Source organism: Carcharhinus amblyrhynchos, chromosome 11 (assembly GCF_965287045.1).
Source record: "Carcharhinus amblyrhynchos chromosome 11, sCarAmb.v2.hapA, whole genome shotgun sequence".
In the NCBI taxonomy this organism is placed as follows: domain Eukaryota; kingdom Metazoa; phylum Chordata; class Chondrichthyes; order Carcharhiniformes; family Carcharhinidae; genus Carcharhinus; species Carcharhinus amblyrhynchos.
In genome coordinates this window covers 19,488,414-19,514,929 of record NC_137334.1, presented here as the reverse complement: position 1 = coordinate 19,514,929, position 26,516 = coordinate 19,488,414, and the positions used below count along the sequence as shown (strand labels likewise).

The following is a 26,516-nucleotide window of genomic DNA, read 5'->3' as shown; positions in this document are numbered from 1 at the left end:
CTCCTTCTCTATGAAGGATATGCTGTGTCTGTATAGGGCATAAGAAACAATATTTTTCACTGTATACTAATACGTGACAATAATATATCAAATCAATGCTACTGTCCTGGCTGTGTGCATCCTTGCAACCCCCAATGATAACTTCAGCCAGGCAAGAAGACAAGTTAGATTAATATAGGACTTGCAGTGTTGCCTTTTTTTAAGCAGGGGTTTACACCTGTGGTGCATTTGGTAATGTGCCTGTCCCAGCAGAGACTCAATTAATTACAGACTTGGCTCCCATACCCCAATGGAGTGAGTATACTGCAAACAAGCTTTATAGTTTTAAAGCTGATTTATTAATGTCACAAGTAGGATTACACTGCAATGAAGTTATTGTGAAAACCCCCCAGTCGCCACAGGCTGGTGCCTGTTCGGATACACCGAGGGAGAATTCAACACGGCCAATGCCCCTAACCAGCACATCTTTCTGACTGAGAGAGGAAACCAGAGCACCCGGAGGAATCCCACACAGACACGGGGAGAACCTGCAGACCCCGCACAGACATGACCCAGGGTCGGAATCGAATCCGGGTCTCTGGCACTGTAAGGCAGTGGTGCTAACCACTGTGCTGCCCTTTACAAAGTCTTGCAACAAATATAAATTGTGCTGTAAAATTATTTGGGCACTTAGTTCTATTAATGTGCTGCTTGGCCTCTTAAATCAAATGTTGCAAAGGGCACCTGATCGAGAAATGAAGGAAAACATACTATATGGGCAAGAGACGGGCACCTGAGAACATGTGAAAAACTGGTTTAAAACACAATGTCTGATTAAGTGGGACTGTTTTCATCAAATCTAATCCTTTCCCATTGGTTGCTCATACTTGGAATGTTGAACAACATCACAGACACCCTCATGCACTTCTTACTCAACTTTAATTATTTTTCTTCACCATAACACAGATCTAATATTCACACTGATCAAGCCAGCTAAATGCGTAAAAGCAATCACACTTACTAATCGTAAAATCATAAAATCCTGCAGTGGAGGAGGAAACTACTCGGCTCTTCGAGTCAACCAACCACAATCCCACCCAGGCCCTATCCCCATAACCCCATACACTTATTGTAGTTAGTCAGCCTGACACTAATGGGCAATTTAGCATGGCCAACCCACCTAACCCACACATCTTTGGAGTGTGGGAGGAAACCGATGCAGATACGGGGAGAATATGCAAACTCCACACAGACAGGAACCCAAACCGGAATTGAACCCAGGTCCCTGGCACAGCAGTGCTAACCACTGTGCCACCCTGCTGACCTAACCTTGCAGTAGATGGAATATTATTATAGGTCAAGCTAACCTTCAAGCCATTTCTTCATCACACAGAACAGCTGTCTTCAGGGAAGGATCAAAGGACTGCACTTCAAAGATGCTTAATTGGCTATAAAGCACTTTGGGATGTCCTGAGATTGTGAAAGGCACTATAAAAAGGCATGCATTTCTTCAATTCGGGGTAATTTTAATCACCATGGAAAATCATGTCTCTCAAATTTGATTGAGTTTTTTTTGAAGGGGTAACCAAGAAGGGAAATGAGGGCAGTGCGGTTGATGTTGTCTACATGGACTTTAGCAAGGCCTTTGACAAGGTGCCACATGGTAGGTTGTTGCATAGTTAAATCTCACGGGATCTAGGGTGAGGTATCTAAATGGATACAAAATTGGCTTCTTGACAGAAGCCAGAGGGTGGTTGTAGAGGGTTGTTTTTCAAACTGGAGGCCTATGACCAGCGGTGTGCCTCAGGAATCAGTGCTGGGTCCACTGTTATTCGCCATTTACATTAATGATTTGGATGAGAATATAGGAGGCGTGGTTAGTAAGTTTACATAGGATGGCACGGTAGCACAGTGGTTAGCACTGCTGCTTCACAGCTCCAGGGTCCTGGGTTCGATTCCCGGCTCAGGTCACTGTCAATGTGGAGTTTGCACATTCTCCTCATGTCTGCGCGAGTTTCCTCCAGGTACTCCAGTTTCCTCCCACAGTCCAAAGATGTGCGGGTTAGGTTAATTGACCACGCTAAGAAATTGCCCCTTAGTGTCCAGGAATGCGTAGGTTAGAGAGATTAGTGGGTATAATATGGAGGGATATGGGGGTAGGGCCTGGGTAGGTTTGTGTTCGGTGCAGACTCACGAGGGCGAGTGAAAGAGAATATGTGTGAGAGTGTTTGTGTCAGTGAGACTGACTGCATGGAGAGAGCGACTGTTACAGTGAGAGAGAGAGAGTGAGAGTGTATGTGAATGAGAGAAAGAGAGCTTGTGTGCGTGTTGCGGCGGGGGGGTGCGTGTGTGTGTGTGTGGGGGGGTGCGTGTGTGTGTGTGGGGGGGTGGGTGTGGGTGTGTGTGGGGTGGTGGGTGTGTGTGTGGATGCCTACACAAATTATGGTAAACAGGCCCCTCTCATTTCTAACCCATCCCATCCCTCAGTTGCCAACAGGAGAGCCTCGTTCAGTGGTAGAATTCTCAGTGTAGTTGTCGAGCATTCATCAAACAGTCAGGGATTATCACCGTGATCATTTACATAGCTGCAGCCCTCACTGCCTTCACACAAGAAGGGCAACAACAAACAGCTCCACTGGAGCACTTATCATCATAGAAATTATCTCAACTGGTTCTCAAGCTTTGAATACAAAAGGCCCATTTGTGTTGGGGCCACGCACTTAGTCAGCTCTCTGACATGTCAAATACCAGCCGCATGTGCCAAAGTCTCAAAGGCTTTGAAAAGAGAAGGCATTTCAATCTCAAATTAAGCAAATCTAAATTTTGACGGTAGCAAAGGAAACCTAACCTGTCGTTCCAGCAGGGTCACCAGCAGATAAGCAAATATTTTTGTTTAACACAAACAAAGAAAATCAATGGACCGGGTTTCAGGCCAGGAAACTGCCCTTATTTATATTCTAATCTATTTGTAGCAAATATATACATAACATGGAAATCATCTTGTTCAGCTTTTCCATTATTTGTTTCCATTCTTCCATTTCTCTACTCATCTCTCATTACTATTTTTGCCACACTATTTTTAGGAATTACATTACCTCATTAGCTTTCTGACTTTCCAATTTCTCCCATGCTCCTAATTCCCTCTGCCTCGGTGCACATTTCAATATATTTCACATTTGCCTTTTAGTCCTACACAACACTTCAAGGTGAACATGGTTTCACCTTCAAGTATACTTTGCCTGCTGCACAATAATCCTTGCTTTCCCTTCCCTGCTCCCTCTCCTTCTGACAACAATCACTCGCATAAAGGGACAGTCCACACAGTTGGCACCTGGCCCCAAGCGTAGTTTCTTAGAGGTACGGTAGCACAACTGCCTCATAGCACCAGGGCCCTGGGTTCAATTCCTGGCTCGGGTCACTGTCTGTGTGGAGTCTGCACATTCTCCTCATGTCTGTGTGGGTTTTCTCCGGGTGCTCCGGTTTCCTCCCACACTCCAAAGATGTGCAGTTTGGGGGATTGGCCATGCTAAATTGCCCCTTACTGTCCAAAGACGTGCAGGTTAGGTGGATTGGCCATGCTAAATACATGGGATTATGGGCCTAGAATAGATGCTCCTTCGGAGAGTTGGTGCAGACTCAATGGGCCAAATGGCCTCCTTCTGCACTGTAGGGATTCTATGACTACATTCAAACACTGTCAATGGGCTATTTAGGACATGCTATTATTCCTTCATCCACCATCCACCCAGATGCAATTGCTTAGCAGTTATTACAAGTGGAAGCCTTGGCTGGCCAGTAATCTCTCCATGCTCTGAAGGCAATGCTATCAGCTGTGGTATCCCCTATCACTCCCCCTTGGCCAACATTGTACCCCATCTTTAACTACCATGGCAACAACAACTGGCTCAGGGAAGTATCAGGAGGAATGAAAGAATGCATTTATCTAGCGCCTTTCACAATCTCAGAACACCTTAAAATGCTTTACAGTCAATTAAAAACTTTGGAGGTGTAGGAAATGGAGCAGCCCAAGTGTGCACAGAAAGATCCCACAAACAGTAACATTATATCAGATTTTATTTGATGTGATGTTGATTGACGGATAAGTATTGGCTCGCACGCAGGGCAGAGTTCCACAGCTCTTTCTCAGAGTGTTGCCATGGGGGCTGTTTTATGCCCATCTAAGATGGCAGAGGGGGCCTGGTTTTAATGTCTCACTAAACACGTGGCATCTCCAATAATACAGCCTTCCCCAAGCACGGTAATGGAAGTGTCAGTGTTTGTGTTCACGTCTCTGCAGTGGGACGTGAAGCCACAAATTTCTAACACAGAGGTGGAAGCATACAATTATATGAATTAAGAGCAGAAGGCCATTCGGCCCTTCAAACCTGCTCCACCATTCAATAAAATCAAAACTGATCTGTTTTAACCTGAACTCCACACTTCCACCCCCTTGCTCATCAAGAATCTACCTCTGTCTACCTTAAAAATATTCAAATATGCTGTTTCCACAGCCTTTTGAGGATAAGAGTTCCAGAGACTTTTAACCCTCAGAGAAAAACATTTTCCTCTTCTCCTTATGACAGAATCATAGAATCCCTGAAGTGCAGAAGGCGGCCATTCGGCCCACTGAGTCTGCACTGACCACAATCACACCCAGGCCCTACCCTGTCACCCTGCTAATCTCTCCAACCTACTCACCCTGGGACACTAAAGGGCAATTTAGCATGCCCAATGCACCTAACCAGCACATCTTTCAGACTGTGGGAGGAAACCAGACACCCGGAGGAAACCCACGCAGACATGGGGAGAATGTACAGATTCCACAGAGACAGTGACCCAAGCCAGGCCCATCTTAAACATGTGCTAGTTATTTTTAAACAGTGACCCCCTCTAGTTCTAGATTGAGCCACAAGAGGAAAATTCCCCATCAGATCTACCTTGTCAAAACCCCTCAGGATTACACTTTGTAATAATTCTTGGTCACTACCACCACCAGGGAAAAGCACCACATTTATTTACAGGCAAAGTATATACCGTGGCTTACAGATTCATGGCCACAGCCAGCTCCCGAGATGGTTCTGGAACAGAAACATCTGCTTGCTGGGTGAACCCTAACCTGGTTTCTGATGGGTCACGTGATCCTTAAAGGAACAATCATCACATCCCTCCCGTTCCAAGTTCTTTTATACAATTGACAATAATCAGTTTACTCAGTCCCAGGTAATTGAACATTTAACACACTGACTGGGTTGATTAGCCATGGTTAAATTGACTCTAGTGTCAGGGGATTGACGGGGTAAATACGTGGGGCTAAGAGAACAGGGCCTGGGTGGGATTGTTGTCAGTGCAGGCTCGATGGGCTGAATGGCTTTCTCTGCAGCTTAGGGATTCTATGTATATGGTATGGATACATAGTAAATTCCACTGGCATGCTGTTGGTTGAAACCACAATCACAGGTGTCTCTTTGGCTACAGGCATCTGTTTCCATGGGGATGTCAGCTGTTATCTAGTACTTTAATACTTGGATGGTCAACAACATTCCCAGATGGTCAATAACATCTCCATGATCTATGTACATGGTTCAGTAAGAAGTCTCACAACACCACACCATGTACATGGTTGATTAGCTCAGTGGGCTGGACAGCAGATACAGAGCAATGCCAACAGTGTGGTTATTCATGAAGGCCCAGCCTTCTCAACCTTGTCCCTCACCTGAGGTATGGTGATCCTCAGATTCATACAATCCATAGAATCCCTACAGTGCAGAAGGAGGCCATTTGGCCCATCGAGTCAACACTGACCACAATCCCACCCAGGCCCTATTCCTGTAACCCCACATATTTACCCTGCTAATCCCCCTGGAAACTGGAGCTCCCAGAGGAAACCCACGCAGACACGGGGAGAAAGTCCAAACTCCACACAGACAGTGATCCGAGGCTAGAGTCGAACCCGGGTCCCTGGCACTGTAAGGCAGCAGTGCTAGCCACTGTGCCACCACCAGACAGCCTCCCAGTCTCATCTGGGACTATGGTGACTTTACTAGTACATGGACCCCCCGAAGTCTCTCTGAACCTCCACTGCTCCAGCTTTTCACCTTTGAAAAGTAGTCATCCCACCCGAAGTGGTAAACCTCACACTCACCTACACTGAAGAATCCTCAAGAATTGTTCCCTAGCTACGTGCACTATTCCACACTCTCTGCTGACCACGACTTCATGGAAGTTTATCCCAGTTTGTCTGCTGTCTGCTTCTCCGCTCCGGATAGTCCCTGTTGCTGCTTGTTGCGTGTTGCATAAATCTGCCGCTGTGTTTTGTCTGATAAGCTCATGAGATTCAGCACTTACATCACTCTTGTGTCAAATCGCCTACCCTCACCAAAGTCTGACATTCCCACCCTGTTCGCTCTGCAATCTGTGGTGACATTCTAGTTGAGACACAAGAGGTTCTTTCCCTATCTTGGGACGAGGGGGCAGAGGGAGGAGTGTTGGTGGTGGGGATTATGAGGGGCTTAATGACATCATCCCCCCACCAAGGTTTGGTTTTGGGAATTGCAAAACCATTACCAAAGGCCATTCCATCCCTGGATTTCTACTGGAAGCAGGTTTAGCATATTGTCCAGCTTTCGCTCCTACTCGGAGCTTAATTTCACAACAAACCTCTTTCTCTTTAGCTCATCTAGACACTAGTTTGGTTTATATATAACAACTGGGCCTTCACATTAATGTTGACCACTATAAACAGGCACAGTTAATCCCCTCTACAAAAGTCAGTGATCACAGTCTACTTATTTTAGTAACTTATTTTCTCATGCCATCAATTCTGTTTATATAACATGTCTGCAGTTTAAATAAACAACATAGAATCATAGAATTCCTACAGTGCAGAAGGAGGCCATTCAGCCCATCGAGCTCACCGAACCCACAATCCCATGCAGGCCCTATTCCCACAACCCCATGCATTTACCCTGATAATCCTCCTGACACTAGGGTCAATTTAGCATGGCTAATCAACCCAACTCACACAAAGAACAAAGAAAATTACAGCACAGGAACAGGCCCTTCAGCCCTCCAAGCCTGCACCAACCATGCTGCCCGTCCAATCTAAAACCCCCTACCCTTCCGGGGACCACATCCCTCTACTCCCATCCTATTCATGTATTTGCCCAGACACCCCTTATAAGTCACTATCATATCTGCTTACCCTACCTCTCCCAGCAGCAAGTTCCAGGCACCCACCACCCTCTGTGTAAAAAACTTGCCTCGTACACCTCCTTTAAACCTTGCCCCTTAAAGCTGTGCCCCCTAATAATTGACTCTTTCAACCTGGGAGAAAGCTTCTGACCATCCACTCTGTCCATGCCCCTCATATTCCAGACAGAGTGGATAATCAGATGCTTTTTCCCAGGGTGGATGAGTCACATCTTTGGATAAATAGTATTTCCGTAGCTATTCATTCAGGGGAAGTGAGCATCACTGGCTGGGTCAGTGTTTGTTACTCATCCTTAACTGCCCTTGAACTGAGTGTCTCATTCAACCATTTCAAAGGGCAGTTAAAAGTCAACCACGTTGCTGTGGCTCTGGAGTCACATACAGGCCAGGCTAGGTAAAGATGGCAGAATTCCTTCTCTAAAGGGACATTAGTGAAAAGGATGGGCTTCTACAATGATTGGTGATAGTTTTATGGTTGCCATCACTGTGACATTCCAGGTTAATAAACTGAATTTAAATTCCACAAGTCGCCATGCTGGGATTTGAACCCGTGTCCCCACAGCATTAGCTGGGCCCTCTGGATTACCAGTCTACTGTCACAGAATCCCTACAGTGCAGAAGACATTCAGCCCATCAAGTCTGCGCTGACAACAATCCCACCAGGCCCCATAACCCCACATATTAACTGGCACTAAGGGGCAATTTAGCATGGCCAAATAATTTAAGTCGCATATTTTTGAACTGTGGGAGGAAACTGGTGCATCTGGAGAAAACCCATGCAGACACAAGGAGAACATGCAAACTCCACACAGACAGTGACCCAAGCCGGGAATCGAACCCAGGTCCCTGGCACTTTGAGGCAGCAGTGCTAACCATTGTGCTACCGAGCCGCCTTATTATTACCGATAGACCCCACTGAGACTGATGTGCTAAGTCAGTTGCCCACAAACTCCTGAAGGAGCTGTATCTCTGGCACTCAGTTGGGACAATGCATTTCTTTACCCATTGCTACCGAGTGGCTGAGTTCACATCTGCAATCCCACACAGTGAATTACTAATCTCAGTGAGATGCCTCCCTATAGAAAGGAGGAATATAAAGCAACTGAGTCAGTCCTTAGGCCAAGGAAGAGTACACAAAGATCCAAGAAGGTCTCCTTCGACTGCACCATCGTGCCACCATAGTTTGATGAAAAATAACACAATACCATCTGTACAGGGGATTACACAGGTATTTTGAGATGAGGAGGGGAGAGTAGGGATAGGGTGGGGAGACAGTAGGTGAACAGACACAATCTAAACAGTGCAAAATGAATTTGAATAACATGTCGCATACTCACGGTAAAAGAAAGGGACGAACTCCACAGTTAGAGAAGCTGCTTTGTACTTCTGTCTGTTCTTCTCCACTGCACTGACTACTTCACTAGAAAAGGACAAGGAGGAGTGTTACAATTAGTAACAAACTCAAAAGAATTGCTGAGATAAAGAAGCCCTGCTGCAGAGACTGTGGCTGTTCTTCGATTTGTCTCGGTTATTCCGAATTAGGGAGGATATAGTACATGTCACAATTGCTGTGCCTGATCGCTGTCCATTGACTCCCTCTCGGGCAATGTGTGGATGGACATGGGCTGAGCTGAAACGCTGCACTTTCGATTGGACAAATGGCAGAAGCACAGACCATTCAGGAAAATAGCAACCGTGGCTGCTGCCTGTGAAACCACATCCCAGAGTAAAACAGGGCCTGCAACATGAAAGGGAAAGAGCTGGGATAGGCTGGATAAACTCAGCAAGTCTGGCAGCATCTGTACAGAGAAAAACAGATTTAACGTGAGTCCACACAGAACTGCAGAAGAGCCATTTTTAAAGTGTCACAGGTAGGCTTACATTAACCCTGCAATGAAGTTACTGTGAAAATCCCCTAGTCACCACAATCCAGTGCCTGTTCGGGTACACTGAGGGAGAATTTAGCGCAGCCAATGCACCTAACTAGCACATCTTTCAGACTGTAGGAGGGAACTGGAACACCTAGAGGGAACCCACACAGACATGGGGAGAATGGGCAGACTCCGCACAGACAGTGACCCAAGCTGGGAATTGAACCCAGGTCCCTGACGCTGTGAGGCAGCAGTGCTAATCACTGTGCCACTTTGAAACGTTAATGTTTTGGACTCAAAATGTCAACTTTTTTCTCTGCACAGATGCTGCCAGATGTGATGAGTTTACCTAGCATTTTCTGTTTTTAGTTTCAGATCTCCAACATCCACAGAATTTTGCTTTTATTTATGCTATGTTATAGTCCTGACCTGGTAAGGAAGGTTTCAATTCATACAATAACCACATCGCTGCTCAAGGGAGTTAAGCAGTTTAGTTCTGAATAATGGGCTGCTGACCACTGTTTAATCTCACTTCACGAGGTAGTTTGGCTTCTGATCGAGTACGTACTTTCACCAGTTCGAGTCAGGTTCGAACACGGCTGCTAACCAACTGCAGCAGCTCAGCACAAGTTAAATTTAAAGATGTGTTGTTGAACAGCAAGCAGGAAGTACTTGGATGTCACGAGGGAACAGGTTGCGGCAGACCTCCATCAAGAACTGACTTTCCCACGTCAGGACATAGTTAACACATCATATAAACTTAGCAAACAAATCGGAGAAAATTTAATTTGTCAAAATTCAGAACCATGCAATAGATTGAACAAGTCCAATAGAAAAGTTTACTGGAGCCAAGTTGATATACTTTCTGATCAAATATTGCTTCCATTTCCCCCCAAAAAAATCATTTAACAAAGCACCATTTCAGTAAAACGACAGCTGGACACTATCAGCTAAATTACTTTACAAGTGCCCATGTTTGTGGTTTCATTTTCTTTTCAAATTTTTATTCTATCCAAAAAAAAAATTCCAACTGAATCCACAAGGGAGATAAACAAGATCCAAGCTGACAGGTCGAGGTGAAGATGCCAGTGTTAGACTGGGGTGGGCACAGTAAGAAGTCTCACAACTTTAAACTGGAATCACGAGCTTTCGGAGCGCTGCTCGTTCATCAGGTGAGCGGAAGTAGTCTTGTGCTGTGTTTGTGAACCTACTTCCACTCATCTGATGAAGGAGCAGCACTCTAAAACCTCATGACAACAAGTAAACTGGTTGGACTTCAACCTGGTGTTGTGAGACTTCTTACTGACGAGTTGAGGCATTGCACCCCAATTTGAGCTTGATCTGATGCTTCATCTTAGCCCAAAGGCAGAGATGGTTTTGAAATACTGCATCACTGACTCTACCCTAGCCTGGGAGATCAGTCTGTCCGATCACTGACTCTACCCCAGCCTGGGGGATCAGTCTGTCCGATCACTGACTCTACCCCAGCCTGAGAGATCAGTCTGTCCGATCACTGACTCTACCCCAGCCTGGGAGATCAGTCTGTCCGATCACTGACTCTACCCCAGCCTGGGAGATCAGTCTGTCCGATCACTGACTCTACCCCAGCCTGGGGGATCAGTCTGTCCGATCACTGACTCTACCCCAGCCTGGGGGATCAGTCTGTCCGATCACTGACTCTACCCCAGCCTGGGGGATCAGTCTGTCCGATCACTGACTCTATCCCAGCCTGGGGGATCAGTCTGTCCGATCCCTGACTCTACCCCAGCCTGGGAGATCAGTCTGTCTGATCACTGACACACTACCTGTTATTTCCCAATACTGTCACTTCTAAAAACTTTGTAGCGGCATGGTGGTACAGTGGTTAGCACTGCTGCCTCACAGGGGCTGGGTTGGATTCCCAGCTTGGGTCACTGTCTGTGTGGAGTTTGCACATTCTCCCTGTGTCTGCGTGGGTTTCCTCCGGATGCTCTGGTTTCCTCCCACAGTCCAAAAATGTGTGGGTTAGGTGCACTGGCCACGCTAACTTGCCCTTTAGTCTCCCAGGATGTGTAGGTTAGAGGGATTAGTGGGGTAAATGTGTGACATTTTGGGGATAGGGCATGGGGTGGGATTATTGTCAGTGCAAACTCAATGGGCCGAATGGCCTCCTTCTGCACTGCAGGGTTTTCAATGAAACTATGATTCTTAAGTGGTTTGCTTTCATGAACACATAGGTTCTGTTCAGGTTAGTCGGATTCACCCAACCCGCTCAGCCACTCTGTCTGTCTCCACTTCCTTCATCAGAGCCACAAGACCAGATCTACTTGGAATCCATTCACTCTCCTTAGCAACAAAACCAAATCCCTCTGGATCCATTCACTCTCATTACCAAGAATAACAGATCTAACTGCTACTTTTTGTGGTCAAACTAGATTCCACTCGGATGTGATGTGGGAATGAGGATGCAGGACGGTGCTACCATTTAAAAAGAAATACAGAAATTTGTCACAGAGGTCCTTAAAAGACAAATACTTACTTTCCTTTCAAGTAAACTCATTAAATTCCAAGCTCAAACTATAATCTATCCCCACAAGATTATAAGATTTTGTCCACGATGAGTGCTTACAGCACATTAAGGACTTTAATGGCAGGTACTGATGTGATATCCAGAAGTTAAAATACACATCTATTGTCTCTAATTCAGTAAAACGCACATTTCACTTCAAACAATGAGTATATTTGAATTAAAGACCACTGATGTGTTCTCAGAGACTGCAATTTGACTGCCATTAATGACCAATAAAAAACCTTTAAATATCTTAAGCACAAAAGTTAATCAATGTACAATTATAATGTGATGTAGCAAAATGCCCCGGGGCAACACGGTGGTATAGGGACGGGTTAGGTGCACTGGCCGTGCTAAATTCTACCTGTGTCCCCGAACAGTGTCCACCTAACCCGCACATCTTTGGCGTGTGGAAAGAAACCAGGACAAAACAGAAAGAAATCCCACAACACCAGTTTAAAGTCCAAACAGGTTTATTTGTAGCAAAAGCCACAAGCTCTCGGGACAGCCTGTCCCTTCGTCAGGTGGCCGGGAGGTTCAGTGGCAGACACAGGGAGAACGTGCAAACTCCACACAGACAGTGACCCAAACCAGAAATCAAACTCAGGTCCCTAGCGCTGTGAGGCAGCAGTGCTAACCACTGTGCCATGGTGTTGAGTTTCCTCTGGGTTCTCCCGTTTCCTCCCACACTCCAAAGATGTGCAGGTTAGGATGAGTGGCCATACTAATTGTGTTGGGGGACAAGCAGGGTAAATGCGTGTGGTCATGGGGATAGAGCCTGGGTGGGATTGTTTTCAATGCAGGCTCAATAGGCCGTGTGACCTCCTTCTGCACTGCAGGGATTCTACGAAGTCAGAAGCGCATATGATGTAAAAATATAATGAACTGTTCCTTGGCTTGACAAAGCCACAAACAAACATTAGCACTTTGATCATGCCAGAAACATTTCAATGTTGAGGTAGCACACTGAAGGCCTCTTTATTTATTGCAACGAATTAAACACATTCTGACCCACAATTTACAGTCATCAAGTAATGATGAGGGAAATGTCCCTCAGAGTTAATTGTGTACAAATGGTACAGCAGCTTGCTGTCAGGGGCATGTGCAAGATTCAATATGCAAGTCCAAAATATGTGAGCATGCTTTCCGGGCTGTGCTGCTCCACCACAAGCTCTGCCAAGTCAGTATTTTATTGCCAGCCTCATCATTGAAAACCATGAAGTTATTGCATTTGCCCAGTCGATATGGACTAAATGTCCACAGATATGTAATGCTAGTCACTCACAGCTTAAGCGTCCTTTTAATAGCATGACAACTTAATGACTGTCAGTCACAAATCTAGCACTGAAAATTAACAATAACCATGCAGTGTTAATGTAAGCCTACTTGTGACACTAATAAATAGAGTTTAAACTTTATCCTTTAACCACACATCCAAAAATATCAGAAAACCAAATGGCTATGTGGTTAATTTGTATGTTAATCAAGCAAGGCACTACTATATTACAGGTGTAATAAGTGTGAACTGGTAAGAAGTAGGATGCGAGAGTTGGAAAATAGAGTCATAGAGTTTACAGCATGGAAACAGGCCCTTCAGCCCAACTTGTCCATGCTGCTCAGTTTTCACCACTAAGCTAGTCCCAATTGCTCACGTTTAGCCCATACCCCTCTACCCATCTTACACATGTAACTGTTTGAATGCTTTTTAAAAGATAAAATTGTACCCGCCTCTACGACTACCTCTGGCAGCTTGTTGCAGACACTCACCACTGTGAGAGAAAAAATTGCCCCCTGAACATTTTTGTATCTCTCCCCTCTCACCTTAAACCTACACCCTCTAGTTTTAAACTTTCCTACCTTTAGGAAAAGATGTTGACTATCGAGCTGATTTATGCCCCTCAGTATTTTATGGACCTCTACAAGATCACCGCTAAGCCTTCTACATCCAGTCTACGCAGCCTCTCCTTATAACGCAAACCAACTGGAGAAACAAGTAGTATTTGCAGACTGTAACAAGCCTAGACTTAGATGATTATAATGTAAGCAGCACCAGAATGAGAAAACAATACTAGGAAATAAGAATACTAATCCAAACTTTTATACTTTAAAATGGAATGCCAGGAAAAACTGGGAATACTGGCCTGAATTGTACAGTACATCAAATCAGTCACAATCTCATTGAATGGCACAGCAGACACAATAGGCCGGAGGACCTACTCCTGCTCCTACGCCTTATTTTATTTATTAGTCACAAGGCTTACATTAATAATATAATGAAGTTAGTTAAATTCCCCTAGTTGCCACATTCTGGCACCTGTTCGGGTCAATGCTCCTAACCAGCACGTCTTTCAGACTGTGAGAAGAAATCAAAGCATCCAGAGGAAACCCACGCAGACACAGGGAGAACGTGCAGACTCCACACAGGCAATAACCCAAGCCAGGAATCCAACCCAGGTCCCTGGCACTGTGAGGCAGCAGCGCTAACCACTGTGCCGCCCCGTATGGTCTTATAGATCCAAAATATCTGGTGGCTTGGCCTACTCACCCAGCTGCTCTATGTCTCCAGTTTCGATATGGATCATACAGACTCTCACAGAACGTCAGCGCATGTCTTGCAAAGTCTTCAGCCGGCGTGAGGTCTGCCATTTCCTTCTCTTTGGTCTTGCTTTTCAACTTGCATTGAAAGAAAGATATGCAACCGTCAAGCACAGCATGTAGCCAAAGTATCATAGAGCTTCCAATTAAAGCTGGGATTATTTGACAGGCCAGGGTCCATGCAACTATAACCCCTTTATCAAACACCGTTAACCTAAAATGTTAACTCTCTTTTCTCTCTACCCACAGATGTTGCCTGATCTTCTGAGTAATCCCAGCATTTTCTGTTTTCTTTTAATTATTCCAGATTTTCAGATTCTGCAGTATTTTGATTTTGTGTTCAAAGCACCTATAATTTCGCTGGACTAGCATTTTATATTTGTTTACAGTTCTACTGGACATTGGAATATAATAACTACACCAAATGTTAGCTGTCAGACATCCGTCCTTTCAAGTCAGATTTCATAGGGTCACTACAGTGCAGAAGGAGGTAATTCAGCAGATAAGCCTGCATCAACAACAATCACAACCAGTCCCTAACCCCATAGCCCCATATGTTTACCCTGCTCATTGCCCTGACACTAAGGGACAATTTAGCATGGCCAATGAACCTAACCTGTACACCTTTGGACACTAAGGACAATTTAGCATGACGAATCCACCTAACCTACACATCTTTGGAGTGTGGGAGGAAACCAGAGCACCCTGAGGAAACCCATGCAGACACATGGAGAACATGTAAACTCCACACAGTCACCTAAGTCCAGAATTGAACCTGGGACCCTGAAACTGTCAGGCAGCAGTGTTAATCACTGTGTCCCCGTGCCGCCCTAAGTCCAGGATGTGCTTACAATCGTAGAATCCTACAGTGAAGAAGGAAGCCATTCGGTCCATCGAGTCTGCAGTGACCACAATCTCACCCGGACCCTATCCCCATAACCCCATGCATTTGCCCCAGTTAGCCCCCCCCCCCGATACTAAGGGGCAATCTAGCACGGCCAATTCACCTAACTTTGGAGTGTGGGAGGAAACCGGAGCACTCGGAGGAAACCCATGCAGATACAGGGAGAACATGCAAACTCCACACAGACATTGACTGACCTGAGCCAGGAATTGAACCCAGGTCCCTGGCACTGTGAGGTAGCAGTGCTAACCACTATGCCACCGTGCCATCCCTTATTTAATTGAACAAGACGATTCATCATTCTGTCAGCATCTAATAGAAATTTATGAATCTAAACAGTCTTTTTTTTTAAATTATGTTAAATGTGGTTGACTGCCAATAATTGGTTACTTCACTGATCAGTTTCCACATTAAACAATTCTCTCTAACCTCGAGAATATCACAAGAAAGTGTAACTCTGTGAATATTCCTGCATAGCCCACAGAGTCATGTTGGCACACCAAGCAACAATTCAACCCATCGAGTCGAATCTGCCTTCTGTCTTTGGAGAAGTCCATCAGAAGTGGAACATTAACAAAACAAGTTTATGTCTGTCACAAGTTAATCTTTATAATAAATTACACTTTTCTTTTAAACAAACAAAGAGCTGCCTTGCTGTCAAGTTGATGGAGCCCTTTCCAGCTCCAAATTCTTTGTGCTATTGGCTGAAAGGTTAATTTTATCAGCACTTACCTGCTGAATATAGACTGTGGCCATAGTAATAACATGATTGATGTAGGAGCAGGTTCCAATCTCTTCAACATTAGCCAGATTCCTGGGAAATAAAGGGAATGATCCGATTTATCCTTCAACTTGTTTGGAGAAAGTTCAGATAAAATCAATCAGGAGTTACCTATGAACAATAGGAAACTAAGCTGAAGGCTAAACTATTGGTTTATCGAATGGATCGGTGAGTTTATCTGGTGCCATGCAGATTAGAAATTGTCCATTCCAGCCTCGAGCTTGAAATACTTGTGTTCTAGTCTGTGGCCTTGATCCTTCCATGCCCTGATCTCCTCCCAGCCCTATGAATATGTGGGAACTCTGCACTCCTTCAATTCTAGTCTCAATTACATCCCACCGCTGGAAGCTATACGGTCGCTCTTACCGGAAAAATTCAGGACAAGTTTGAAAACAGGACAGTTTCAGATCCGTTTTTTGGACGAGTTGAAATCTGCTACCTCTGGCACTCAGTGCATGAAACAACAGCAGAAACTGTTTCTTGCCTGTAGAGGGTGGACGGCGGGGCTCAAGTCACCTGAAAGCTGGCTGAGAGCAGCAGCGGGCATCATTACATATGCACGGGTCTCTGTCACTCAGCCTGTGCGGCTCTGAGCCAGCTTCTCAGCCTAAAGCACAGCAATATCCCCACCCCAGAGTTACCCATGGCCTATTGCCCGGACTGATCCAACGATCTAATCCCCTCCAACGCCTTGGCATTGCCTCCAACCACCCCCAAACTGGCCCCACACTCAGTAGGTCCCACTCTTTCTGGCCCCACACCCTTGGCATCACCTAGTCCCTGTTGGGCAGTGGCAGGGTGCCAAACTGGCACTACTAGGGTACCAGACTGACACCAACCAAGGGGCACCTCCTCGCCCCGATCTCCCTGGAAAGGAGGAGGGGGGTCCTTAAAGCCTCCGGTTCTACTACTGAGATCATTACGACTGGGAATTGTGATTTTCGTTGGAGAGAACCTCTCCCAGAGGCAGATGAGCCCAGACGATTGCATCTCGAGCTCATTAAATCAATATAATTGAGATTTAAGTAAATTATTCAGCCCAGTGCCGTAAATGGGCACAAGGCTGACCGCACCGGATATCTGATGCTGCTGGTAAGATTGCGAAAGGCGAATAATCGGATGTGAACCTGATTTCTCAGCTCTTGCACAATCTTAGCTGCTGGCGGAGCACAATAGTAGAATTGCCCCCAGTGTCTTCAGCTGCCTAGGCCCAAAATCTTTACAACAAATATATAATTGTTACCAAACATTAACCTTATTAAAGAAGCTTTTTTCCAATTTCCAGCAATCAACTTAGCAATTTTAAAAATCTGGATCATCTTTCAAAGCCTCAACCCCTCCCCAACTCTCCCCTCCTTTAAGACAATCCACATCCAAGCTTTTCTGGTCACCAGTCCTAATAACTCTTTATTTGGGTCAAAGGCAAATATTATCTGATAAGTTTGTCTTCTCAGAAATGAGAGGGAAGCAAGAGTCTGGTGGGAATGAGGAAATGTAGGAAGTCAATATTAGTTAAAAAAAAGTGCTGGATAAATTGATGGGACTGAATCCCCGGGATAATCTATATCCCAGGGTACTAAAGGAAGCAGCCATGGAAAGCAATAGTTGCCATCTTCCAAAATTCTATAGATTTGGAACAGTTCCAGCAGATTGAGGGTGTCAAATGTAACTCCTCTGTTTAAAAAAGGAGTAGGGGAGAAAACAGTGAATTTCAGACCAGTTAACCTAACATCAGTAGTAGGGAGAATACTAGTGTCAATTATAAGGGATATAACAACAGGACACTTGTCTGTACCAACGATTTGGATGAGGGAATCAAATGTAACAGTTCCATGTTTGCTGATCACACAAAACTAGGTGTAATTGGTGAGGAGCAAGTAGGGAGGCTTCAAAGTGATTTAGATAAGTTGGGTTGGGAAATACCTGGAAGATGCAGTATAATGCAGATAAATGTAAAGTTATCCACTTCGGATGGAGAAACAGAATGGCAGAATATTATTTAAATGCTGATAGATTGGGAAATGTTGATGTATAAAAGGGATCTGTGTGTCCTTATACACCAATCACTGAAAGCAAGCGTGTATATACAGCAAGCAGTTAGAAAGGCAAATGGTATGTTGACCGTTATTACAAGAGGGTTTGAGTACAGGAGTAAGCATGTCTTACCACAGCTGTACTAGGCCTTGGTGAGGCCACAAATCGAGTATTGTGTGTAGTTTTGGTCTCTTTACCTAAGAAAATATATACTTGCCATAGAAGGAGCATAGCGAAGGTTCACCAGACTGATTCCTAGGCCAGCAGGATGTCACGTGAGGAGAGATTGTTTCGACTGGGCTTGTATTCACTGGGGTTTAGAAGAATGAGAGGGAATCTCATAAAAACAATCCTGATGGGACTGGACAGGATAGATGCAGGAAGAATATTCCCAATGTTGGGGAAGTCCAGAACTAGGGGGTCACAGTCCAAGAATAGAATAGGATGGGAATAGAGGAATATGGCCCCTGGAAAGATAATGGGTTTTAGTTCAGTCAGGCAGCATGGTCGGTGCAGGCCTGGAGGGCCAAAGGGCCTGTTCCTGTGCTGTAATTTTCTTTGTTCTTTTAAAAACGGGTAAGTCATTTAGGACTGAGATAACAAAGAACTTCTTCACTCAGGGGATTGTGAACTTGTGGAAGTCTCAACCACAGAAAGCTGTAGGGGGCCGGTTCATTAGATATGTTTAAGAGGGAGCTGGATGTGGCCCTTGTGGCTAATAGGATCAAGGGGTGTGGTGGGAAAGCAGGAGTGAGATACTGAAAGTGCATGATCAACCATGATCATACTGAATGGTGGTGCAGGTTGGAAGGGCTGAATGGCCGACTCCTGCTCCAATTTTCTATGTTTCTTTGTTTAAACATCTTCACTCAAAGGGCAGTGAACCCATGGAATTCTCTACCACAGAAAGTTGTGGAGGCCAAGTCACTGAATTTACGAGAGAAATGGATAGGTCTCTGGACTCTAAAGGTGTCAAGGGTTTTGGGGAGAGTTCAGGAGCCTGGCATTCATACAGATGATCAGCCATAACGGCAGAGCAGGCTCACAGGGTCAAATGACCGAAACCTGCTCCAATTTTCTATGTAACAATCCTGTCAGATACCTTGGGGCATTTGACTATGTTAAGGTGTCATAAAAATCTAGCTGCTGCTTGAGGAAGGTTCCTGATTCTCTGAGTAACCGGTTAGCTAATATCAGCCAGGGCAGGGATAAATGTACTACAATCGGCAAGCTAAAAGCTTGGCATAGAGAGAGAGATAAAGTAAAATGAAAAATGCCTAGGCCTCTGATTGCTATGCAGTCAGCCTTTCCTCTCTCGTACAGGGCACTAGCTGAGGACAAGATGAAATTCAGTTGCCGCGCCCCCACAATCCAGCAGATGACCAAGACTCCATCAAGATTTTTGTGTGCGGAATGCCCATTTGAGACTGCACGAAAGCGCAAATGGCAACAGTGCCACCACCTCCCGGGGCACAGCCAACACCACAGGGTGGGGGAGTAAATAAATCAAAGCAACTTCTCCTTAGCTTCATTTTTCAATGCTGGGCAGTGAAACAAAGTTTCTCTGTCCACTGCAATATTCTATTTTAACAGCAACAGTATCATTTAATTGGCATTTAATATTCTGACCAAAGCAAAATATTGTGGATGCTGGAAAGCTGAGGTATTTGATAGAGCCACGCAAAACCATGAAGGGGCTGGACAGGTTAGATAGGGAGCATTTAATTTTAACTGTTCTCGACCTTTTATTTCTTTATTTTTCTTTATCCCCCCATTCTTTCCCCCATCCCCCTTTTCTTCCGATTTTACCTCTCTCCCACCCATCTCCTCACACATCTTCATCTGTAAAAAGTCTTAAAACACCTGGCTGAAGTCCAACAGGTTTATTTGGAATCATGAACTTTGGAGCGCTACTCCTTCATCAGGTGAGTGTTAGTTCCAGCATCCACTCAGCTGATGAAGGAGTAGCGCTCCAAAAAGCTTGTGATTCCAAATAAACCTGTTGGACTTTACCTGGTGTTGTGAGACTTCTTACAGTGCCCAAGCCAGTCCAACGCCAGCATCTCCACATCATCATAACCTGTCATAGCTTATCCTCTGATTTCAACTTCTTTGCCATTTGGCCATTTACACCTTCTACCCTCTCTATGGGCTGCCATTAGCAGCCTTTCCCCTTGTTTTTGTGGCCATGACTCATCTTTCATTCCTTCACCCTGCAGTATAAATATTTCCCAGTTTCTCTGCTTTTTAGCTTTGACAAAGGGTCATCTGGACTCGAAATGTCAGCTCTTTTCTCTCCTTACAGTTGCTGCCAGACCTGCTGAGATTTTCCAGCATTTTCTCTTCTGGTTTCAGATTCCAGCATCTGCAGTAATTTGCGTTTATTAAAGATTGGGGAAAATTGTTCCCATTCATAAAAGGAGCAAGAATGAGAGAGCCCAGGTTTAAAGTATTTGGCAGAAGAAGCAAAATCAACATGTGAAAAGTTTTTCTCACGTAGCGAGTGGAAACGCACAGCTTGTGCGTGTGGTGGGGACAGATTCAATTGAAGTATTTAAAAGGGAAATTAGGTTGTTATTTGAAAAGGAAAAATGTGCAGGGTTATGGTGAGAAAGCAAGAGATTGCCACAGAGTCAAATGCTCATTTGAGGAGCAGGTGCAAACACAACGGGCCAAAAAGCCTTCTTTCTGAGCAACAACAAATCTGCATAAAGGTAGGGAAGGTATTGCTGCAACTATACAGGGCATTGGTGAGGCTGCACCTGGAGTACTGTGCACAGTTTTGGTCCCCTTATTTGAGGAAAGATATAGCGGCATTGGAGGCAGTTCAGGGGAGGTTCACTGGATTGATTCCAGAGATGGGAGGTTTGTCGTATGAAGAGAGATTGAACAGTTTAGGCCGATACTCTCTGGAATTCAGAAGAATGAGGGGAGATCAAATTGAGGTGTACAAGATGATAAAAGGTATGGATAAAGTAGACGTGGAGCGGATGCTTCCTCTTGTGGGACATTCTAGGACGAGAGGTCACAGTCGTAGGGTAAGGGGCAGCAAATTTAAAACAGAGTTGAGGAGAAACTACTTCTCCCAAAGGGTTGTGAATCTGTGGAATTCGCTCCCCCAAAGTGCGGTGGATGCTGGGACAGTGAGTAAATTTGAGGAGGAGTTGGATAGATTTTTAATCGGTAATGGGTTGAAGGGTTATGGGGAGAAGGCAGGAAAATGGGGATGAGGAGCATATCAGCCATGATCAAATGGCAGAGCAGACTCGATGGGCTGAATGGCCTAATTCTGCTCCTGTATCTTGTGAACTTATGAACAAATCTGCGAAAAAACAAAATGCTGGAAACACTCAGCATGTTTGACAGCAAGAGTTGAAGTTTCAGTGCTCTGGCCATTAACCAGAACTCTGGTATTCTCAGCTTCCTGTAATCTCCTCCTAGTTTGTGAGCTACCAACAGGAAGTGTACCTGCAGATGATAATGAGGAATTTGACCAGCGTGAGAGCCAATGTTTGCTGTTCATCTTCTAGTCCATCCGATAGTTTCTGCATGCACTGTAACTGCTGCTGTCTCAGCACCTGCAGAATGTTATCAGGCAACAAGGAAAGTCCAGGTGGCACGTCATCCAACCTAAGGGAAGAGAAACAAAATACAATCAGTAGAAAGTTGAGATATGTACACCAGTGCCCAAAGACTCCTGCAAACATAGTAGGTAAACGAAGTTGCTTGCCATTTTAACACACGTCCTGCTCCCACGCCCACATGTCTGTTCCTGGCCTGTTGCAATGTTCCAGTGAAGTCCAACGCAAACAGGAGGAACAGAATCTCATCTTCCGGCTAGGCACTTCACAGCCTTTCAGTATCAACATCAAATTCAACAACTTCAGATGATTTACTCTACCCCACCTTAACCCCTTTGTTTTAATTTAATTTTTAACTGTTCTCAATTGTTAATTTCTTCCCCCCATTCTTCCCCCCTATTTTGTTCCCCCTTTTCAGATTCCAGCATCTGCAATAATTTGTTTCTGATTTATACATGAACACAAAAGCTGAAATGCAGCTGAAATTTTGGAACAGTAACAGTGTGCCAATGTGGTTTGGAAGTGCCAGCTCACTGCATTGTTGGTTCCACGGTGAGCACAAACAATGGTTTGATCTGATGTCACTGTGCTGTCAGGGAGGGCAAATGAAAGTTGGCGTGGGCGGGGTGGGAGGGTAGAGCAGATGGTGTTGAGGGAGCAAGTTCTTTCCCACAGAGTGGAAATTAGCGTTTCCATGCCATGTCTGCCTGTGACCCATCCAAGCAAGTGTGTCATTGTGTCTAGATTATCAGAGAATCCCTACAGTGCAGTCAGCCCATCAAGCCTGCACCGACTCTCTGACAGAATATCTTACTCAGGCTCTCTCTCCCTGCCCTACCCCTGCAAGCCTACACACTCCCCGTGGCTAGTCCATCCAACCTACACATCTTTGGACACTAAGGGGCAATTTAGCATAGCAATCCATCTAACCTACATGTATTTAGACTGTGAGGGGAAACCGGAGCATTCACGCAGACACAGGGAGAACGTGCAGATTCCACACAGACAGTTACCCAAGGCTGGATTTGAACCTAGGCCCCTGGCACTGTAAAGAGGCAGTGCTAACCACTATGCCACCAACCATCTCCAGTCCATTTGAGGCAGTGTGTGATCAGAGAACAGGTTTACTATCTTTTCCAAAATAATGAAAAGGAGGGATATATTTAACCAAACATTCTGCGTTTCAAGCTTTACATTTTGTCCTTTTAGACCTTCACTTGCACTCATGGGGCTGCCTTCAGCACTCGAGGGTATCTATCCAAAAGTGCTCTGCTGCCAATAAAATAACTGTGAAGTGCAGTCATTGTTGTAATGCAGAAAACAGCAGCTGATTTGTGTGCAGAAAGTTCTGGAAAGACAGCAGTTAGATAACCTGTTTCAGTAATATAGGAAATGAATTAAATATCAGCCAGAAGAACCCCCATGCTCCCCTTTGAAATAACGCTAAGGATATTTTACATCTGCCCAAAAGAACAGACAAGGTCCCAGTTTAACATTTGATCCGCATGCAGGTACAATCTGAGGAAGACAGCCATCATCCCGGTACCAAATAAAAACCCAGTAGGGTGCCTTAATGACTACTGGTCAGTGCCTCTGATATCCATCACTATGAAGTGCTTCGAAAGGTTAGTCATGGAAAATAATCAATTCCAGCGTCCCAGACTGCCTGGATCCACTACAGTTCGCCTACCACCGCAACAGTGCACAAATGTCCCTGCAACCAGAGGACAAACCAAGTTTCTGAATTATACAGGAACATAAAAACTGAAATGCAGCTGAAATTTTAGAACAGTAACTTAATGTGCCAACGTGGTTTGGGAGTGTCAGCTCACAAATCCACAGCAGACGCCATCTCCCTGGCCCTGCACTCAACTCTGGATAGCAAAGACGCCTATGTCAGACTCCTATTTATTGACTACAGCTCAGCCTTTAACACCATTATTCCTACAAAATTCCTCTCCCAAACTCCGTGGTCTGAGGCTCGGCTCCTCCCTCTGCAATTAGATCTTAGACTTCCCAACCCACAGACTGCAATCAGTAAGGATGAGCAACAACACCACCTCCATGATCATCCTCAACACCACACGATTGTGTTCTCAGCCCCTTACTATATTCCTGATACACCTTTGACAGTGCGGCCAAAGTACACTCCAACTTGATTTTCAAGTTTGCTGATGACACTACCATAGTGGGTCAGATCTCAAACAATGATGAGTACAGGAATAAGACTGACGGTGCAGAGGGACCTCGGGGTCCTTGTGCATGAGTCGCAAAAACCCAGCCTGCAGGTGCAGCAGGTGGTCAGGAAGGTTAATGGGATGCTGGCCTTCATAGCGAGGGGGATTGAATATAAAAGCAGAGAGGTCTTGCTGCGGCTGTATAGGGCATTGGTGAGGCCGCAGCTGGAGTACTGTGTGCAGTTTTGGTCGCCGCACTTACGCAAGGATATTTTGGCCTTGGAGGGAGTGCAGAGGAGGTTTACTAGGCTGATACCGGAGTTGAGGGGCTTGAGCTATGAGGAGAGGCTGAATAAACTAGGCTTGTACTCGTTAGAGTTTAGAAGAATGAGGAGAGATCTCATTGAGACATATAAGATGATGAATGGGATGGATAGGATAGAGGTGGAGAGACTCTTCCCACTCAGAAAGGACAGTAGGACTAGGGGGCACAGCCTCAAGATAAAGGGGAGGCGGTTTAGAACGGAGTTGAGGAGGAACTTCTTCACTCAAAGGGTGGTGAATCTCTGGAATTCTCTGCCCATTGAGGTGGTGGAGGCTGCCTCGCTAAATATTTTTAAGACGCGGGTTGATGGGTTTTTGATAAGCGAGGGGATTAAGGGTTATGGGGAGAGGGCGGGAATGTGGAACTGAGCCACGACAGATCAGCCATGATCTTACTGAATAGCGGGGCAGGCTCGAAGGGCTAGATGGCTACTCCTGCTCCTATTTCTTATGTTCTTATTATGTTCTTATGTATCTGGTGAGCTGGCATGACGATGATAATCTCTCCCTCAATGTCAACAAAACAAAGGAGATAGTCATTGACTTCAGGAAGTGTAGTGGACAACACACCTCTGTCTACGTCAACTGGGATGAAGTAGAAATAGTCAAGAGCTTCAAGGTGTCCAGATCATTAACAATCTGTCCTGATCCCCCCATGCTGACACTATAGTCGAGAAAGCCCACTAACGCCTCTACTTTCTCAGGAGACTAAGGAAATTTGGCATGTCCACTACTACTGTCACCAACTTTTACTGATGTACCATACAAAGCATTCTTTCTGGTTACATCACACTTGGTATGGCTCTTGCTCTGTCCAACACCATAAGGAACTACAAAGAATCATGAATGTAGCCCAGTTCATCACTCAAACCAGCCTCCCACCCATTGACACTGTCTACAATTCCCACTGCCTCGGAAATGCAGCCAGCTTAATCAAGGACCCCAAGCATCCCATACACTCTTCCACCTTATTCCGTCAGGGAAAAGGTACAAAAGTCTGAGGTCACATACCAACCGACTCAAGAACAGCTTCTTCCCTACTGCCATCAGACTTTTGAATGGACCTATCTCGCATTAAGCTAATCTTTCTCTCCACCCTAGCTATGTCTGTAACACTACATTCTGCACTCTCTCCATTCCTTCTCCATGAACGGTACGTTTTGTCTGCATAACACACAAGAAACAATACTTTTCACTGTACACTTACACGTGACAATAATAAATCAGATTGGATCCAAGTCATCAGGGGTTTTGACAGAGTATATAATTTTATAACCAAAAGAGAAAATGCTGGAAAATCTCAGCAGGACTTGCAGCATTTGTAAGGAAAGAAAGGAGCTGACGTTTGAGTTCAGACAACCCTTTGTCTGAAAGCTTTGACAAAGGGTCACCTGGACTCGAAACGCCAGCTCTTTTCTCTCCTTACAGATGCTGCCAGACATGCTCAGATTTTCCAGCATTTTCTCTTTTAGTTTCAGATTCCAGCATCCACAGTAACTTGCTTTTATTTATATATATGTATATATACATATATGTAGACTTACGAGAGAGAAAAAGACAACTTGGTCCAATCAGTTCCTGCTGGAAGTATTATGAATATACAAAGGGTGAAACTTTTCACTAACAGGAGAGAAGTTTAAAAGTTTATTTATTAGTGTCACAAGTCAGCTTACATTAACACTGCAGCGAAGTTACTGTGAAAATCCCCTAGACACCACACTCTGGCAGCTGTTCGGATACACTTCCTTCCCTAAAGGACATTTGTGAATCAGACAATCGACAATGGTTTCATGATAAATCAATAGATTCTTAATTCCAGATTTACTGAATTCAAATTCCACCATCTGCTGTGGCAGAATTCAAACCCGGGTTCCCAGAACATTAGCTGAGTTTCTGGATTAATAGTTTAGCGATAATATCACCAGGCCATCACTGGTTATGTAGACCGTAACCCACCAATGAGGTTTCAGCTGCAGGTCCTGCCCAATTTTGGACACCTACCACTCTTTAAATGAAGAGGTCAAATCTTTGCAGGAGGTTTGCCAGAGACAGAACCAAAGGATGAGGGACTTCAGTCATGAACAAAGACTGAAGAAGCTGGCACTGTTCATCAGAGAACAGGAGAGGTCAAAGTGGGAGCGAAAATAGGTATTCAAAAATCACCAGGAGTTTTGATAGAACAAGGAGGAAGAAAGCACTTTCTTTGCTACGTGGATCAGTAATCAGAGGACATGGATTTAAAATAATTGGAGAAATTAGGAGCAATGTTTTTCAGACTGAGATCCAACATGCACTAACCTCAACATATGAAATAACTCCAATCACATTCTGGTTAAAATTTCAATGCATATTAATTTAAAATCTCCCTAAGCACAAGTCCTTAAGTGTTTAAGACTGGGATGAAGAGAATTTCTTTTTATCCGAGGGCGGTCAGTCTGTGGAATTCTCTCCCCCAGAGAGCAGTGGAGGCTGGGTCAATGAATACATTTAGGGCTGATTTAGATAGACTCTTG

General features: G+C 44.9%; 1 protein-coding gene across 6 annotated transcripts in view; it reads right to left on the bottom strand.

The window, feature by feature from the left end:
* nbeal1 (neurobeachin-like 1) overlaps positions 1 to 26,516 on the bottom strand; it is a 243,819-nt gene that overhangs the window by 141,622 nt on the left and 75,681 nt on the right. For all 6 annotated transcript variants that reach the window (XM_080198681.1, XM_080198685.1, XM_080198682.1 and 3 more), the window contains exons 3-6: positions 21,390 to 21,551; positions 15,839 to 15,920; positions 14,153 to 14,280; positions 8,526 to 8,608 (exon numbers count right to left, since the gene is read on the bottom strand). In XM_080198681.1, coding sequence (XP_080054807.1) covers positions 8,526 to 8,608; positions 14,153 to 14,280; positions 15,839 to 15,920; positions 21,390 to 21,551 — 455 coding nt within the window. The remainder of the gene's footprint in view (positions 1 to 8,525; positions 8,609 to 14,152; positions 14,281 to 15,838; positions 15,921 to 21,389; positions 21,552 to 26,516) is intronic.